The sequence below is a fragment of the Scylla paramamosain genome, chromosome 27 (genome assembly GCF_035594125.1).
Source record: "Scylla paramamosain isolate STU-SP2022 chromosome 27, ASM3559412v1, whole genome shotgun sequence".
NCBI lineage: Eukaryota > Metazoa > Arthropoda > Malacostraca > Decapoda > Portunidae > Scylla > Scylla paramamosain.
In genome coordinates, this window is record NC_087177.1 from 11,989,309 (window position 1) to 12,006,488 (window position 17,180).

A 17,180-nucleotide genomic window follows, 5' to 3' on the forward strand; every position below is an offset into this window, starting at 1 on the left:
GTGAAATGTTGCTGGAAGAGTCAAGTGTCAGATGGGATACTATATTTCTTAATGCAGTTTGAGGAATTAGAGAAGAATTATGGTATTTAAAGTTATATTACTTTGGACTGAAAATAAGAACATCATAAAAGAATGTGGAGAAGATTTGCAAAGAGCTAACTGGGAATAACGACCTTTTATATAGATTAAGAACAGAATAGCAGACTCATTAATAAAACACAGGTGAAAACCATGCAAGGTTACGCACCAACACAAGATGATGATAATGACTACCTGTTACAAACTTCTGTAAAAATGTTATCTTGCTCAGGTTTCATTGCGTCATAGTGATGTCATTTTTTCAGTAGTCACGAGAACTTAAAAGCTTAAGAAAGTAAGGGAAGCTGCAGCAAACCGTCAGGCCTACACGTGGCAGTCCCTGTATGTAACATTTTTACCTGATTACTGAGTCTAATCCATAAATGTACTACTCTGTTTTATTCAATTCTTCCTATCTCCAGTTAAATATTAACCCCTTCACTGCAATTCGAAACAATTAACAGCACCAGAAGTGATACAAGAAATCTTTATAAGCTTCTAAAAGAAATGGGGATGAAAAAAGAAAAATACATTTTGTAAAATTTTCATGATTGGAGGTGGCTGTGGAACAAGTAAAGATGCTCAGAGTTATTAGTAATGAAGGAAAGATGTACCAAATTGTAGCCAAAGGGTTAACTAAACTTAAACACGTAAACTTGTCAGATCAGTCAGCTATAAAATTAGATACATGAATAGCAGACAATATAAGAGTTGTTCCCGTGTTACGCAGATCATAACTTGTAATAAAGATGGTGATGAAAAAGAATCTTGACCATCGGGGAAACAGGAAAGGAAAAAAAGGAAAGGAGATAATAGATTGCAATGACATCCTCCTCAAGATTCCCTATAGCCTGCATTCGCGTCACTCTCCTGCTCTAGTATTATGAGCAGGACTTACAACTCTATGTCCTCAGGGTGGCTGCGTCCTCCACTACCCATGTCACGGCCTATGGAGAGTGGTGAATATATTAGTTCTCGTATGGGAAGAGGAGGATTCATGTCTGAGTGATAAAGTAGTGGATGTATTAGTATTTGTATGGAAAGAGGATTCAGGCTTTGGTTAGAAAGCTGGAGATGCATCAGCACTTGTATGAAAAAGAGGATACATGCTTGAATAGGAAAGTACTGGAAGGATATGTAAGCACTTTTATGATAAAGGGAGGATTCATGCTTGAGTAGTGAAGTAGTGGACGTATCAGTATTTGTGTGGAAAGAGGAGGATTCGTGCTTGAGTGGGAAAGTAGTGGATGCTTTATTACTTGTATGAAAGAACAAAGGAAGGTAAATAACAGTCATGCGTGTCCTGCTGTGGCGATTGTTCCTGTCACGTGAGGGAATTATGCTGGAAAAAAATTCTTGTTTGATTTAGGTTGGATGAAATTATATCAGGTTGTAAAAGAAGAAAAAAAATAAATAAAAATGTAACAGATCTGATAAGCCCAAAAACAGATACAAAGCAGCACGTACGAGAATACCACATCTAAGAAAGACAATACAGCCACGAACATCAAGACAACCTCAGGACAACTCCATGGGACGAAAAATCCACCATAGACATGTACAGGCTGATATTTTAGTGAAAACACAATTACAAAGCGGGTGTGTGTGTGTGTGTGTGTGTGTGTGTGTGTGTGTGTGTGTATATATATATATATATATATATATATATATATATATATATATATATATATATATATATATATATATATATATATATATATATATATATATATATATATATATATATATATATATATATATATATATATATATATATATATATATATATATATAATAATAATAATAATTTTCACTGATCAACTGGACTTTGCTTAATCTCGTAGGTGACGAAGCAAGGGGCCCACTACCGCCGCCATCAACAGGAATGGCAGCTCGGCATTCAACCGCGTACCCTCCGAGGCCTGGATGAGGTGCGACGCGCCGGTGTGCTTCTCCGGCAGCTCTGCGATGATGCGTGCCGGGGCGCCGCTGCCTCCGCCGATCCTCATGGGCATCACGGTCACCAGGAAGTTGGTGGTCGGCAGCTGCAGGAGAGAAAGGAATTGCTCTACTTGTTTTAATTTTCAATACGGCTTATATTGATTAATTGTCTCTATGGTTACTTGGTGAGTTTGAGAGTGAAGGCATTGTTGGAGTGCTTGGCTGTGTAGTAGATGACCAGTGTCGCCTGATAGTTATGAACCTGTGATGTAGCCTCGCGTCACATTAACAGCTTGTTGGAATATTATCAGTATGATTCAGTGTGAAAGAAATATTGACAGGTTTCATTGTGTAGAGGCAGGTTGTTAGGGCGGCAGGTGTGAAGTGCTGTTCTCGGCCGGGTTACCTGGTCCAGGTTGGCCAGGTTCTCCATGCCGTACACGTTGCGGGAGTACATGGCCTGGTGCGCCTCGTAGTGGGTGGAGTTGCCCACGTCCACAGATATGGTATCCACTCCCACTCCTACCACGCCTGTGGGGTGACCGTGGCGCGCGCCGTGCGTGGCCAACCAAGTGGCGGCCTCCTTGCTCAGGCCTGCGGGAAAGGGGGATTGCTTTGAAAGAGGGAGGGAGGGTGCCTGGAGAGGCGGGAAGGAGCCTGGACCGGATCTTTCCCATCGCTGTACAGGTATGTGGAAATATAAGGCCGAGCCAGACAGATTATTGACTAGTGAGTGGCGCGGCACTGCCTCCTGATCTTCTCCATAAAGAAAGGATCATCGGCTGTCTTTGGGAGGAAATTAATGTGCTTAATATTATTGTATTTGACTTGCAGAACAAACAACACTCTTCATAACGCTACTGATATTTTGTTTGTAGGGACACCAATCAACTATTCCTACTCGTAATCAGTGAATGAAACATTTGGCTGGCCTGGAAAGCTGTAGCATTTTTTTTTTAAATAAAGGAAAGATAAGAAATAATGACGACGTTCCGTCACTCACCTGGGAAGTTGTTCCTTTTTTGATTGTCGATTCCGGAATACTCAGCCAGATCGTGGCTCTTGGCGCCCCAGCCAGTGCGAATGAAGACCAGTGCCCCGTCAGGAATGACTCCATGGCGACTCTCCCACGCCTCCAGCTCCGACACGGGGATGGCGAAGTTCGTCTCGTTGGCCTCGGAAATGGCCTGGGACACGTCAATCACCACTCCTGCAAGAAGCCACGTGCTCGTCATGACTGAAATGTTGGCAGCACACCAGCCTGGTGACAGTCCCGTGAAGGGATTGATAACCTTCGCCACAGCATCTTCTTTCACTCCATATTCCACGCGTCACCGTCACCAAACCGGTCATCTCACCCACCTGTCATGCATTCCTGTGTGCTCTCACTCACACAAACCATGCTGTTCCAGAGTCTCTTCAACTTCATTCACCTCACTATACAGGGTGTAACACGAGTTTCTGCTGATATTGCTACAGGTGAAAGTGCAGGTTAATTCAAGTCGAAAATGTTCTATACACATATGCATTTTGAGGCATTGTTTAGCCGTGGTGTGAAATTCAAGTGTAGCCTGGCAACAGATATAACGCCCGGGCCAGGCGGGTGACCATAGTGGAATGCGTAGACCTGAATGTTCTTTAGTGAAATTGTGAATTATTCAGTAATGATTTCTACAAGTTTTAGAGTTTACAGTGATAGCAGCGTACATGTGATTTACCGATAAACGTTACTCAGTGATAATATGGGTGTAATGAACGGCAAATAAAGTAACAGGGTGCGTGGCACAGTGCATTGACTGTTCGGGCAGGGAGTGGGAAGGAGCAAGGCAAGCAACAAAACAACTGATTGCTTGTCAGTCACACACAATTTCTCCAAGAGATTGTGACAATGAATACGTTCAGATTATATATGTTTACTTGTCAGGGTTTCCCGTCCGGCCAGGCTGTTGTATTTGTCGCCAGGCCACTCTTGAATTTCACTTCACGGCTAAACAACGCCTTAAAAATGCATATGTGCATAGAATATTTTCGACAAATTATTAACCTGTACTTCCATCTCTGGCAACATCCACAGGCACTCGTGATACACCCTAAATACGATTGCTTAGTTACCCGTGTCCATAACCCACCACACGTACACCCTTCCCCTCCCCCTCTATGTCCACCCACCGGGCACCCGCCACAGCCGCTCCAGGGGGATCTCATTGATGGGCCAGGTGTCGCGGGCGAAGTGGACGGGGGCATCAACGTGGGTACCTGAGTGTTCCGACGTGCAGAACTCGTTGAGCTCCACCCTGTCACGGCGCCGCGACACCCACGGCAAGGGAGGGAGAGCAGCGTTACATGGTGTGTTGGTGTAAAGGTATACAAGTGTTCAGAAGAGACACTCAAGAAAAGCTTTTATGCACGTCATGCACCTCACAAACATTGATCAGTGTGATAACAGTGATGGTAGTGGTGTTGATGTTAGTACTCAAGAGACTCACTATGTATATGCATCATACAAAAGGAGTAAGTGAACTAGCCATATTCCAAGGTCATTCGTGCCCTTCTTCAGGACAGTCATGCTGAATGGCCGCAGCTTGGGGGAAGTGGGCGCATCCACGTTGTAGGTGTAGGAAAGTTCAACCAGGCGCGGGACGACGGGTGAGGCGGCCATCACCACCAGCAGCGCCAGGACGTGCAGGGCCATCATGGCGCGAAAAATGCTGCAGGAGGGAGGAAAACATGGCGCCAGCGTGGGTAAAAAAACACGTCATTTCAAAGTTGTACCACATTCGTAGGCAGACGTGACGTGGTTTGTTGTACTGGAGGACATGCTGATGTTTGCACTCTCATGACGGCTCTTCAGCTCAAAATAATTAGAAAAGTTTAGGTCAAATGATTTCAAATGAAGCATATATAATTATGTTCAGCCAATCGGTTCCAAAAGTAATCTAGTATATAGTAAATTAGGCTATCATTCATATCACTTATAAAACTGCTAGAATGTTTTAGTAGTGTACGGGCGTATTTACCATCTGGTACTTAACGACAACATTTATATCTATTCTGAAATATTTGAGGGCAATGGAGACGTCCAAAGTGAAAACCTTGATGTTTTTTAGCATCTTCTTTTGGTGACTTGTGTGAGTTGTGTTACTTTAGTGAGTTTGGCCTTTGTTTTATGTATGAGGGGTTCTGGCCAAAGGCAACAAGGCTCACTGTTACAGGTACTTACCAGCCCTAGTCCTGCGTCCGCAATTCACTGTCACGTCCTAATTAGTGATCTTGTGCACAAATAGTATAATGTATAATCAACTCAGAGAGGAAAAGAGACAGGCAGGAGGAGTCTCTGACGTTCCTGTAGGGTTAACGGCAAGCGAGTGGGAAAGAATGTGTGAGTGGCCCGTCACTCTCTCTTTATGGCCGGCGGGGCGTGGCCATAAAGTGCTGACGATAACAATGTCAGCAAAGAAAGTGGGAGACTCCTGATAACATATATGATAAAATGACTGTAATGTTTGTTATTTTCTGTGTTTTCCTTATTTTTTCTTAACCTGTTTGTACCATGTAGTCTTAATCTGTCATTTATTAATTGTTTCGGACCAAGTTTTGGAAATTTTTTTTATTTTGAATATTGATTTTAATTTTGTATTAGACTGAAACATTACTTATATTAAATATTGCAATGTACTCAATAATAAAAAAAAAAAAAAAACTATTTATATCTGTTGGTTTTGCATTTAAATGATGATAATAACCATGAAAACACTTCACTGTTACACGGGTCATATTGCTCTGCCTCATGTACATACTCTCAGTCACAGGGATGTCTTGTAGTAGCGCCACACGCACATTTGTCACACGCACGTCCAACACAAAAAGAACACAATAGCAGTGTTGCTATACGTGGCGAGTGATCCGCGTCTCCGGGAAGGCAGCTCCATCCACTATCATGGAGGGAACGAGGACTTTAGCCTCCCACTCGAGCACCACAGTCCTCCCCCTCGTCGTTTCTTATACTTACGCATGGAAAAATATTCTCCCGACTACATCTTAATTTACCACTCAAGCGATACTGGCTGACTGTGTATCTGTTCTTTTTGTACTTATCAAGCTTATGTAAGTGATACGTGCCCTACACTTCAGTAATGTGACACACACACACACACACACACACACACACACACACACACACACACACACACACACACACTAATACCTTCTAAATCGAAAGGAGAGTGCTGGAGAAACGGGTGAGGTTCGATGCGCGTCGGATCCAAGGAAAGACTGGAATGTTTTGCTCGACTACATACATACTGTGTCTCTGGTTCTGCTACGGTGACCGCGACCTTCAGCCCAGGTGGTTCTGGCCTCGGGGGACGCAAGGGACCGAGAAAAAAGTTACCGGCGATGAATAGGCTGTCAGCGACCCACTCAGTCATCAGATACGGATGATTAGATAAACTATTGTGTCAAGGCGGAAGGCAGCCCGTAGTCAGTCGTAGGTTTAGATTTAGAAACTTAATGATTCAACCGAGAGTCGTGGTGGTGGTGGTGGTGGTGGTAGGAATGGTACGTGTAATGTGAATTTTGTACTGGATTAACTGTCCTAGTTGTGGCATCATACTTCTGGTCATGGTCACAAGTTGAGTGTTATGTGCACCGCTCTCGCTCCCCCTGTGCTGAGAGTATTTTGCCAGTCTTAGTCTTCTAATCTGCTGGGAATCTATAAGTTTGTTTTTTAAAACTGTCGGCAGACCAGAAGACTTTAGATTGAGGAATATCACAAAAGGAATGATACCAGCAGTGCTATCTTCTGGGTGTATGTACTGTGTACCTTCTTTGCTAAAGTGAAGATCTCTCTCTCTCTCTCTCTCTCTCTCTCTCTCTCTCTCTCTCTCTCTCTCTCTCTCTCTCTCTCATAGGAACATAAGAACATAAGAAATAAGGGAAGCTGCAAGAAGCCACTAGGCTTACACGTGGCAGTCCCTGTATGAAGTATACCTACATATGTCCACCTATCATCCCCATCCATAAACCCGCCTAATCTAATGTCTTACCATTAAAAACATGATTACAGAGTCCATTCCACTCATCTACCACTCTATTTGAGAACCAATTTCTTCTTATCTCTTTCTTAAACCTAATTTTTCAAGCTTGAACCGGTTATTTCTTGTTCTGTCATGGTTGCTAATCCTAAGAATTTTGCTTACGTCCCCCTTGTTATAACCCTTATACCACTTAAAGACTTCTATCAGGTCCCCTCTTAACCTACGTCTCTCTAAAGAATGCAAATTTAACAGCTTCAATCTCGCCTCGTAAGGAATATTCCTCATCCCCTGTTTCCTTTTAGTCATTCTCCTTTGTACTGATCTAATAGACCCATATCCTTCCTGTAATGTGGGGACTAGAATTGCATAGCGTAGTCTAGATGAGGTCTGACCAGTGCCAAATATAATTAATGTTACTTCGGGTCTTCTACTTTTAACACCTAAAAATTAATCCTAATACCCTGTTTGTCCTGTTTCTGGCCTCTATGCATTGCTTTGATTCCTGACTTACCGGATGTTAACCTTGGAGCACTGGAGACTGGTAGCTGTCCTTGTGTCCGGAGAGAGACTATCTTAATGTTTGGGGTAAATTACGTGTGTGGGAGGCTGGCGCAGGCGTGCCCACCGGAATACATTTTTTTTTTTTCTTTCTAAGAAGTAAGAACAACAAAAATCCAGTGAAAAAAAAAAAAAAAAGGCCCACTGAGATGCCACTCCCCAAATAGGGTCCAAAGCGGTAGTCCAAAATTGAAGGGTAAGTATCTTGAAACCTTCCTCTTAAGGGAGTTCAAGTCATAGGAAGGTGGGAATACAGAATTAGACAGGGAGTTCCAGAGTTTACCAGAGATACTCTTTCACGCATTTTCTTTCTTCTTTTTTCGTCGTCAGTTTAGGACTATTTAAGCTGAATCAAGTTCTTAGTTTTTGACTCACTAGGAATGTTTGAAAGAATATTAGTTAACTTTATAGATGGAAATGATAGGTGGAAGGAGAAGAGCGTGTTTCATACAGGGACTGCCACATGTAGGCCTGATGGCTTCTTGCTACTTCCCTGAGAGAGAGAGAGAGAGAGAGAGAGGTACTAGACTAATGTAAGATTGTCAGTAATAAGTAATTTACCAGTTTTATTCATTTTATTTATTTTCATTTTACTTTATAATTTGTAGGCCTAATGAATTGCTTTTTCTGTGAGAGAGACACTGGCCAAGGGCAACAAAAACGTTCGAAAAAACAAAAGGCCCACTACAGTGCCAGTCCCCAAAGAAAAGTTAAAAGGATAATCGCAAAACGGATGACGTGTCTTGAAATCTCTGTTTTGGAAGAGTTCAAGTCATAGAAAGGAGGAAATACAGAAGCAGGGAGGGAGTTCCAGATTTTACCAGAAAAAATAAAAAAAAAGAAATGAATGATTGAGGATGCTGGTTAACTCTTGCTTTAGAGAGGTAGATAGAATATGGGTGAGAGAAACTAGAAATTCGTGTGCAGCGACGATGCGGGAGGAGGGAAAGCATGTAGTTTGTGAGATCAGAAGAGCAGTCAGCGTAAAAATAGTGGTAGAAGAAAACAAGAGATATAGCATTACGGCGATGATTGGGAAACTGAAGATAGTCAGTGAGAGGAGAGAAGTTGATAAAACCAAATTCTTTGTCTAAAAGCGCGGAATGAGTGGAACCCTCCCCTCGCCCTCCCTAGATGTGAAGCATACTCCATACACGGACGGATAAGACCCCCTGTGCAGAGTTAGCTGTTGGGGGTGGGTGAGAAAGACTGGCGGATACGACTCAGAAGGCCTAACTTTATAGCGGCTGTTTCAACTAGAGATGAGATGTGAAGTTTCCAGTTTAGATTATCAATAAAGGACAGACCGAGGATGCTCAGTGTAGAAAAGGGGAGGACAGTTGAGCGTCACTGAAGAAGAGAGGATAGCTATCTGGAAGGTTGTGACCAGTTGACAGATGAAGAGTTTTTGAGGCATTGATCAATACTCACGTCTCTCAGTAAGTCTTAAACATCTATCATTATCTATCACTGATTGCCAGTATGGGTTCTGTCTTGACCGCTCTACTTTTTTTTTGTTTTGGGAAAGTTAAGAGGGTTCTGCCCAAGAAATGATAATGATAGTAGTGATAGCAGAATGAGAGTAGGAGGAATAGGAAGAGGAGGAGGAGGAGGGTGTGCGGCGCATAAGAACAAAACAGCAGAAAAACATAAGGGAAATTACGAGAAGTCACCTGACCTTACACGTGGCAGCTCCTGCATTAACAGAACAAATCTTTAACCAACTATGAAGGGGAATTGAAATCTTTCCATGGGTTGTAATTGTGTAGTTAAATGCATTTATTTTTTTCCTCGGGTGAATTGAAATTATGATAAGTGATACGCTGAGGTTGGAGATTTTATTCGTTGTCATGAAGCTGATAGTAAGTAAAAAACAAAAAAAGGAAATGTAAGAAAACCATAAAAGAAAAGAAGTAGGTAAGCAAACAGTAGAATTCCACAAATGGATGAATGAAAGAAAGAATTTAAATAAGCAACGTAAATTAACTTCCCTAAATCAACTGATGTACGTAAGTGGACCATTTTTTCTGTGTGATGATATCCTGGACACACACACACACACACACACACACACACACACACACACACACACACACACACACACACACACACACACACACAACACTCACACACACACCAGATGACCTGCTATTTTTATTAAATTTCCAAAGCGTGTTAGTGGCAAACATCCTCCACCATCACTACCACCACCACCACCACCACCACCACCACCTTCCATCTCCAGTATGCTTAAAGATCATGGCTTGCACTGTTGGGTGATTCGTCATACAACTCTGCGATGATTCTGGACGGGCCGCCGCTGCCCCCTCCGATCTTCATAGGCATCACGGTGACCAGGAAATTGGTGGTCGGCAGCTGGAAGGAGGGAGAGGACTGTTCGAAGAGGTTTTGTTACCCTGAGTATCTTCTGTTTCTTGAAGTGATTAGGTGTAGTGATGGTGTGTTTATTATGATGTTGGGAAGAGGGAGAGAAATGTATCATGAAAATGGTTAGATAAAGTGATTAATTAAGTGCCGTGCTTAAAACTTAAGACTTTCTGTAGAGGACCAGCCAGCAGGAGGGAAAAATGGTTGTGGTGACTGTATTACCCAGTCTGATTATAGAGTGGATTAAATGTAAGATTTCTAGTTATATCGTGACGGACACATCAGGAATTTTAGGCACACAGAAGGCAGCGAGGTGAGTGGCATCGCAGCAGGAAGTGTGTGTGGTGTATGGCGCACTCACCTGGTCCAGGTTGGCCACGTTCTCGATGCCGTACACGTTGTGGGAGTACATGCTGGTGTGGGCCTCGTAGTTGGTGGAGCTGCCTACGTCCACAGAGCTGGTGTCAATCCCCACGCCCACCACGCCCTTGCTGAGACCGTTTCTGTCACCGTACGTGGCCAGCCAGGTGCCAGCCTCCTTGCTTAGGCCTGTGGAGAGACACATTTGTTGACGGCATGATGGTGTCAGTGACAGCCTCACTGCGGCCGTGTCACGAGCCACGAGTTAAAAGAGCATTCACTCCACGGCGAAGAAACGTGTGGCTTTGTGTTCATCATCGCCCTCCGTCAGAAAGAAATTAATAAAGGTCTTTCTTCTAATTATTTGTTGATAAATCGAGTACTAAGTAGATTAACTGGATATTCATCTTTTATTACTCATTTCATTGAAAGTAGGATGAGATTTTCAACAGAATCCAACCACTGAATCCAAGCAAATTTACTTAAGAAATGGTCGTTTGAGGCCGCCTGCCACTCACCCGGGAAGTTGAAAGTTCCATGCTGGTCGACTCCGGAGTACTCATCCAAGTTGTGGCTCTTGGCACCCCAGCCTGTGCGCAGGAAGACCACTGCCCCATCAGGAATGGCACCGTGCTGACTCTCCCACGCCTCCAGGTCTGACACGGGGATGGCGTAATTCTTGTCTATGGACGTGGCAACTGCCTCAGACACGTCAATCACCACCCCTGCAAGAAAATAAGTGCGCATCACGACTCGGGGGTGTTAGCAGCACACGCAGCCTGGCAATAGTCCCCAACCTCTGCAAGAAGCCACTTGTGTGTAAGGAGTCGGGAGCGTTGGCAGCACACACAGCCTGACAACACTCCCCGTGGAGGAATTGGACACCCTCACAGCAACCTCATGTCTCTATTCGTCCATCAAAATAACAAGCATTTAAGTTCTTACCCTCCCATCTGGCACTGCTCAGATGTTGCATTCATTTAACCTCCCTGATCTGTCCAGCCCACTCACCTGGCACTCGCCACAGCCGGTCCAGGGGAATATCGTTCACTGGCCAGCTGGTGCGGGAGAAGTGCACGGGAGCGTCCACGTGAGTGCCAGAATGTTCCGCCGAGCAGAACTCATTCATTTCCAGCCTGACACAGGAACAGGGACGGAACAACAGCGTTAGGTGATGTGGGGTGAATGGTGAACAAAGTCAGTGTGTGTGTGTGTGTGTGTGTGTGTGTGTGTGTGTGTGTGTGTGTGTCCTGCTACCTCGTTTTACCTCTTCCACAGAACTCCGCCCCACCCAGTGCACCATCACATAATTCGCACCATGTTAGGTCTCGTTCATCAGTGTTAGTTCCATGTCTCGGTCGGCAGTTTTTCCCTTTCTCTGTCCCTGGTTTGCCTGCTTATCGAGTTTTTTCCCCGTCCCCTGCCTCCCTCAAGGTCTGACCACTAATATAACACAGCCTCTTTATGGCCAGTCTCTCTCTCTCTGTCAACAGATGATCAATATGTTTTGCGTTTTTTCGTCCTTCACGTGCTCCTTGAGTCCGTCAGCATCGATCTCCTGAGCTGATTCTGGTTCATGGCTCCTCATCATCTATGCCAGACAGCGAATGTGAGAAGAAAATGTCACGACTTTTTAAGCTCTGACAATATTCAAACAGTTTAATGTATTAAGTGTTGTTATTTTTTTTACAAAGACTAAGCGTGTCTGATGAAATTACATAGTTCCTACGTGTCTGTTAGAGTACCCTTTCTGAATTTATTTTAGAAAGACACGCTGCGTGAACATGTTAACTCACTTACCAGTATCCCTCTTCCTGGATGCCTTTCACTATTGTGCTCATGTTGAAAGCCCTCAGACTGGGCATGGTCGGGGCGTCCACGTTGTAAGTGTAGGTTAGATCCAGCAGGCGCGGTGGTGGCTCATTCGTGGCGCGGGAGGCAGCTGGAGGAGCGGCCAGGAACAGCAACAGCAGGAGGGCGATGGATGGACACAGGTTGGGAGTCCTGGTCATGATGCTGAAGTAGTAGCAGAAGGAACCGTCGTGAGAGGAAAGACAAAAACAAGTTAGCGACACATGTAGTACCTATGGCTTAAAATAGTATAATGCACACTAATATAGGAATGGTACTGGTAATAAATACATTTAACATTCAAGCGCTCATACAAGACAAGTTATACGAAACACACAAACATTACACTGTCATAATGACTTCTTTGTTGTCACGGTCACTATGTAATTGAGTTCCTTCTACAACTGCTCTCACTGTGTTTGGGATTTTTTTCTCAATCTTAGATCCTCTGACTTGCTAAGAATCTATCAGTTATCAGGATTCATACGAAGGCTGAGGGGCTGGATGACTATGCCACTGTGGAGTCATAAATTGTTGGTTATTTCTTGACCTAACACCGGTATAAGGCTTCTCTTAATTGAACTGACCTTGTAAAAATAAAATAAAGCAAGGTAATGTGGTCTTCCCTGAAACGACTAAACAAGTTGCTAGTATCAGTAAAAGCGGTATAGCCACGTCAACCAGAAAGGAAGAATGAAAAGCAACTGCGTCCTTGCCTCTCTTGCCTCTGCACCTTGAACTGAGAAGACCTCCCCATGTCACCAATGAATAAAATGCATGTTAATTTATTATGGCTAGAAGACTCTCATAATATCACAGAAAATGGGTGTATTAGTCAAAGGTAACTATTACTTACAATACTAAATGCTTACTAACACGTATAGAAAGGCATAAATAATTAAGTATTTAGCGACAGTAAAGGGAACGACAGGAGTGAAATAGTTAAGGGAAACGAAATGAGGTGAACATATGTGATGAAATCAGAGAAAAATAAAAAAAAGGTATTTCTGTTATTTTCGGCAAAAATAAAAAAAGGTATTTCTGTTATTTTCGGCTATAGCTGGAAACAGGTGGATGCAGAATGTGACTACTTCTGGCAACTCAAGGCTGACTGCGCACACGGATATCCGGAGATTGTTATGCGCATGACCGAATCGGCCTCTAAACTCATTCATTGCTAATAAATAATTTTTTTTTCCCCATAACTTCTCACATTGTCAAGTACTTATTTTAGCAATATAATGTTTTCAAATACTTGTGAAGCTTAGAAAAGACAAAATAACCTATTCTCATATTTTCTGTGTCCATTCAAGCAATTATTATTTTTTTCTTTAAGTGTCCTGAATATTAACAAGAGAAAATTTTACAGGAAGCCCTGAATATTTACAAGAAAGACCTTGACAAGATGCCTTGAATATTAACAAGAGAGACCTTGACAGGAACAGAGTTAAGATTACCTTCTCTGTATCTGCCTCGTGGCACATTCCTTACATTTAGCACACGCCACTGTTACTAGTTAGTATTTATATCCTCACAGGTGTACAGTATGTCTTTGTCTACAGTACGTACATGTGCCTCCTGCCCCAGAAATAATTAACCTGCTGGTAAAGAAACGTAACACAGAATAAATTGTGTTTTTGTTAGCGATAACTGGTGACAACTCGTGATCCTCTCAAAGAGCGTGGGAAGCTGATAGGAAAGCTGTAGCTTATCAAAAGTGAAAGATAGAGAGAGAGAGAGAGAGAGAGAGAGAGAGAGAGAGAGAGAGAGATAACGAAAAAAAGGTCTGAGAAAACAGAAAAGTATGGAAGAAAATTAGAGGGCGTATTACAATTATTGATTTGTTTTTAACTCATTTATCGTATTATTGTTATTATTATTATTATTATTATTATTATTATTATTATTATTATTATTATTATCATTAGTGTTGTTGTTGTTGTTATTGTAGTCTGTCTTTTTTTCTCTTTCTCTTACGTGTATTTATATAGGTAAAAAGGCAGGCCGAATATAATCATTATCCATCTCTCTCTCTCTCTCTCTCTCTCTCTCTCTCTCTCTCTCTCTCTCTCTCTCTCTCTCTCTCTCTCCGATGGTCACTTGTTTACACGCAGGCAGGTATTACAATTATAGTCAGAAGGTCAAAAGTTACGCGATCTCCTTCACTCACACAATGTTCACAGTTTTCCGTAAGGCCCAAGTCCTCTCACCTCACCTTTTCAATTTATTTTTTAATCAGTTAACTATCATTTTTTTGTCTTTTTTTATGTAAGAGAGACGCTGGTCAAGGAAAGCAAAAAAAAAAAAAAAAAAAAAAAAAAAACACGAGGAAGGAAAGCGGGCCCATGTAAGATGCCAACACCATAAGTGGAGAGGTAAACACTGAAGGAGGCCACAGGTAGGACAGAGACAAATCCGCATCACCCACCTACATATACCAGTGTTTATGAGACCTCAGTGCTCTGGGCGTGTTGACTTATTGGGTCATCTGTTCATTGTCGAGGTTTTCTGTCTGTTGTTTAGGTCTTCTGTCGACTGTTCAGGTCTTCTGTCGACTGTTCAGATCTTCTGCCGATTGTTTAAGTCTATTGACGATTATCTACGCCTTCTGTTGATTATCTAGGGTTTTTGTCGATTGTTGTGGTCTGTCAGTTGTCTAGGTCTTCTGTCAACTGTCAAGGGAGCAATGATAAGGAACGTGATAAGCAAGAATCACCCACACGTTGAAAAGTCGCGCCTGTGTGTGTGAAAAGTATCATCTGTAGATTATGGCAGACCTGGCGGGGAAATACTCGCATATAGATATGTACCTTTTTTTTTTCTTTTACTTGGCTTGAATACATATAGAACGCCAGCAGGTATCTTAACACCAGGTAACGCTAAACTGATACGCATTCTCTCTCTCTCTCTCTATCTCTCTCTCTCTCTCTCTCTCTCTCTCTCTCTCTCTCAAGTGGCTGGTTTAGCTAATACTCGCTTGGTTGAGGAGTGTCTGTGGCGAGGAGGGAGAGTGAAGATCCTTAGGTGAGATCCGTAGGTGTTCTTGACGTCAGAACCAGACCGCTACTGACGCCGCTGACCTTTTTGCCTCCTCGCCTCTCCCAGTATACAGCCTCGTACTTAGCCTGTGTTTAGTTTTCGCACGGCAACATTCACTGCCAACACATTTTCGTTCAGCGACACAAGAATGGTGGTATTTTTTCTCTATAACTCATGGTAGGTTACAAGTATGGATGATTGTACTGTTATGCTACTGTAAATGTCTTCTGTTCTATAAGGTAATTTCACTGTCACATTATCGTTGAGCAAAATAAGACCCGTATTCAGATATACTTCGCTCTCTCACCGCGACTATTTTCAAAGGCCACAGAGATGATTAATCGAATTCTCAAGAGTATTTCTAGTAGCTACTAATGTAGAACTATAAAAACACCCTTGAAAACCCGTGTCACTTCAACTATACCGTTTTGAATGTAGTGGAGGTGCGGCGCAGAAGTGTTTCAGAATACGAGCATAAGAATGAAGGTATTTTCCTCTATAAATCATGGTAGGGTATGTGTATGGATGATTATACTGTTATGATACTGTAATTACTCTCTATTTTGTGAGAAAAATTAGTGTATGGGTGTATTGTATTAACAGTGGTGTCAGAAAGGCTACTACAAGGTCACTTCTGATTAGAATTCTTTGTCTTACGCATCATTCATTCATCTCACAAGAAAGTGTCTGGTTTGAGTACATAAGATACCATTCACACCACACCATTCACATCCCAGCATTCATACCCCATCATTCACACCTCACTGTTCACACCACACCATTCACATCCCAGCATTCATACCTCATCATTCACACCTCACTGTTCACACCACACCATTCACATCCCAGCATTCATACCCCATCATTCACACCTCACTGTTCACACCACACCATTCACATCTCAGCATTCATACCCCATCATTCACACCTCACTGTTCACACCACACCATTCACATCTCAGCATTCATACCCCATCATTCACACCTCACTGTTCACACCACACCATTCACATCCCAGCATTCATACCTCATCATTCACACCTCACTGTTCACACCACACCATTCACATCCCACCGTTCATACCCCCATCATTCACACCTCACTGTTCACACCACACCATTCACATCTCAGCATTCATACCCCATCATTCACACCTCGCTGTTCACACCACACCATTCACACGCCTCACCATTCACACCTCATCCTTTACGTTACACTCCACGCTCCTCTCACACATACACAGTCTGTCATAATTCAATAAGTATGTCTCACTAACCTATCTCATCAAAGGGGTATATATACATACTTAACTCTTTTGCTGCGATATACAACAATTCACAGCACCAAGATGTGTAGAATCTTTTCAAACACCATAAGGAAGAGGAATTAAACCAATGTATTTTCCAGTGTCTAGCTTCTTTAACTCTATGCAATGTAAGAATCCAACTAGTTATATTTGTATCTCTCGAAAACTGTCCTATTGAAAGCTCAGATCGTTTAAGAATACGAGTCCTTTTGCCTCCTGTAGCTCTCTCCCTCTGCATTAACTTTTGTACCATTTCAAATCTCAAATGTGAATTTTAGCCTGAAATAATGTGTAATGTTTCACCTCCTAAGCGTCATTCATCCCTTACTGGTCAAGATATATACATACATACATACATACATACATATATAAAGTAGATCATAAGAAGTGTAAGTGTGACCTACGCAGCGTTATTCAGGTCACGCTGGCAAAATGTCGACACAGAAAAGAACTTGGAGTAACGATTTTTTTTTTTTTTTTTTTTCTTATCAAGGTTGAGAGGTATTGATGTCTTTGTGTGTTAGAGATTCATGGCTGCGTAGAAGTTGTTGTGGGACTCATGTTGTGGATAAGAACTTACTTTACATTATATTTGAGTGTTAAGCCACAGACAGATTGAAGAAA

General features: G+C 42.5%; 3 protein-coding genes across 11 annotated transcripts in view; 1 reads left to right on the forward strand and 2 right to left on the reverse strand.

The window, feature by feature from the left end:
• LOC135114221 (uncharacterized) overlaps positions 1-2,177 on the forward strand; it is a 96,721-nt gene extending 94,544 nt beyond the window's left edge. For all 6 annotated transcript variants that reach the window (XR_010275441.1, XR_010275442.1, XR_010275444.1 and 3 more), the window contains one exon: positions 1,923-2,177. The gene's annotated coding sequence lies outside the window, so the exon portion shown is untranslated. The remainder of the gene's footprint in view (positions 1-1,922) is intronic.
• On the reverse strand, positions 78-6,383 carry LOC135114219 (isatin hydrolase-like). Of its 4 annotated transcripts, XM_064030001.1 has the most exons (7): positions 5,240-5,692; positions 4,545-4,727; positions 4,189-4,313; positions 3,023-3,229; positions 2,426-2,613; positions 1,991-2,123; positions 78-1,025 (listed from the first exon to the last, which is right to left on the reverse strand). In XM_064030001.1, the coding sequence occupies exons 2-7, from the start codon at positions 4,712-4,714 to the stop codon at positions 973-975; spliced, it is 876 nt and encodes a 291-aa protein (XP_063886071.1). In that variant the 5' UTR covers positions 4,715-4,727; positions 5,240-5,692; the 3' UTR covers positions 78-972. The 4 variants fall into 4 exon arrangements, with proteins under 4 accessions (XP_063886071.1, XP_063886070.1, XP_063886067.1 ...); XM_064030000.1 differs by lacking the exons at positions 78-1,025; positions 5,240-5,692 and adding an exon at positions 6,224-6,383 and having other exon boundaries at positions 1,885-2,123; XM_064029997.1 differs by lacking the exon at positions 78-1,025 and having other exon boundaries at positions 1,885-2,123.
• Positions 6,384-9,429: 3,046 nt separating this feature from the next.
• Positions 9,430-15,326, reverse strand: LOC135114223 (isatin hydrolase-like). The gene is made up of 6 exons (XM_064030007.1): positions 15,190-15,326; positions 12,162-12,377; positions 11,373-11,497; positions 10,880-11,086; positions 10,363-10,550; positions 9,430-9,989 (listed from the first exon to the last, which is right to left on the reverse strand). Exons 2-6 carry the CDS (start codon positions 12,371-12,373, stop codon positions 9,864-9,866), a joined length of 858 nt encoding a protein of 285 aa, XP_063886077.1. The 5' UTR covers positions 12,374-12,377; positions 15,190-15,326; the 3' UTR covers positions 9,430-9,863.
• Between the last annotated feature and the right edge of the window lie 1,854 nt (positions 15,327-17,180).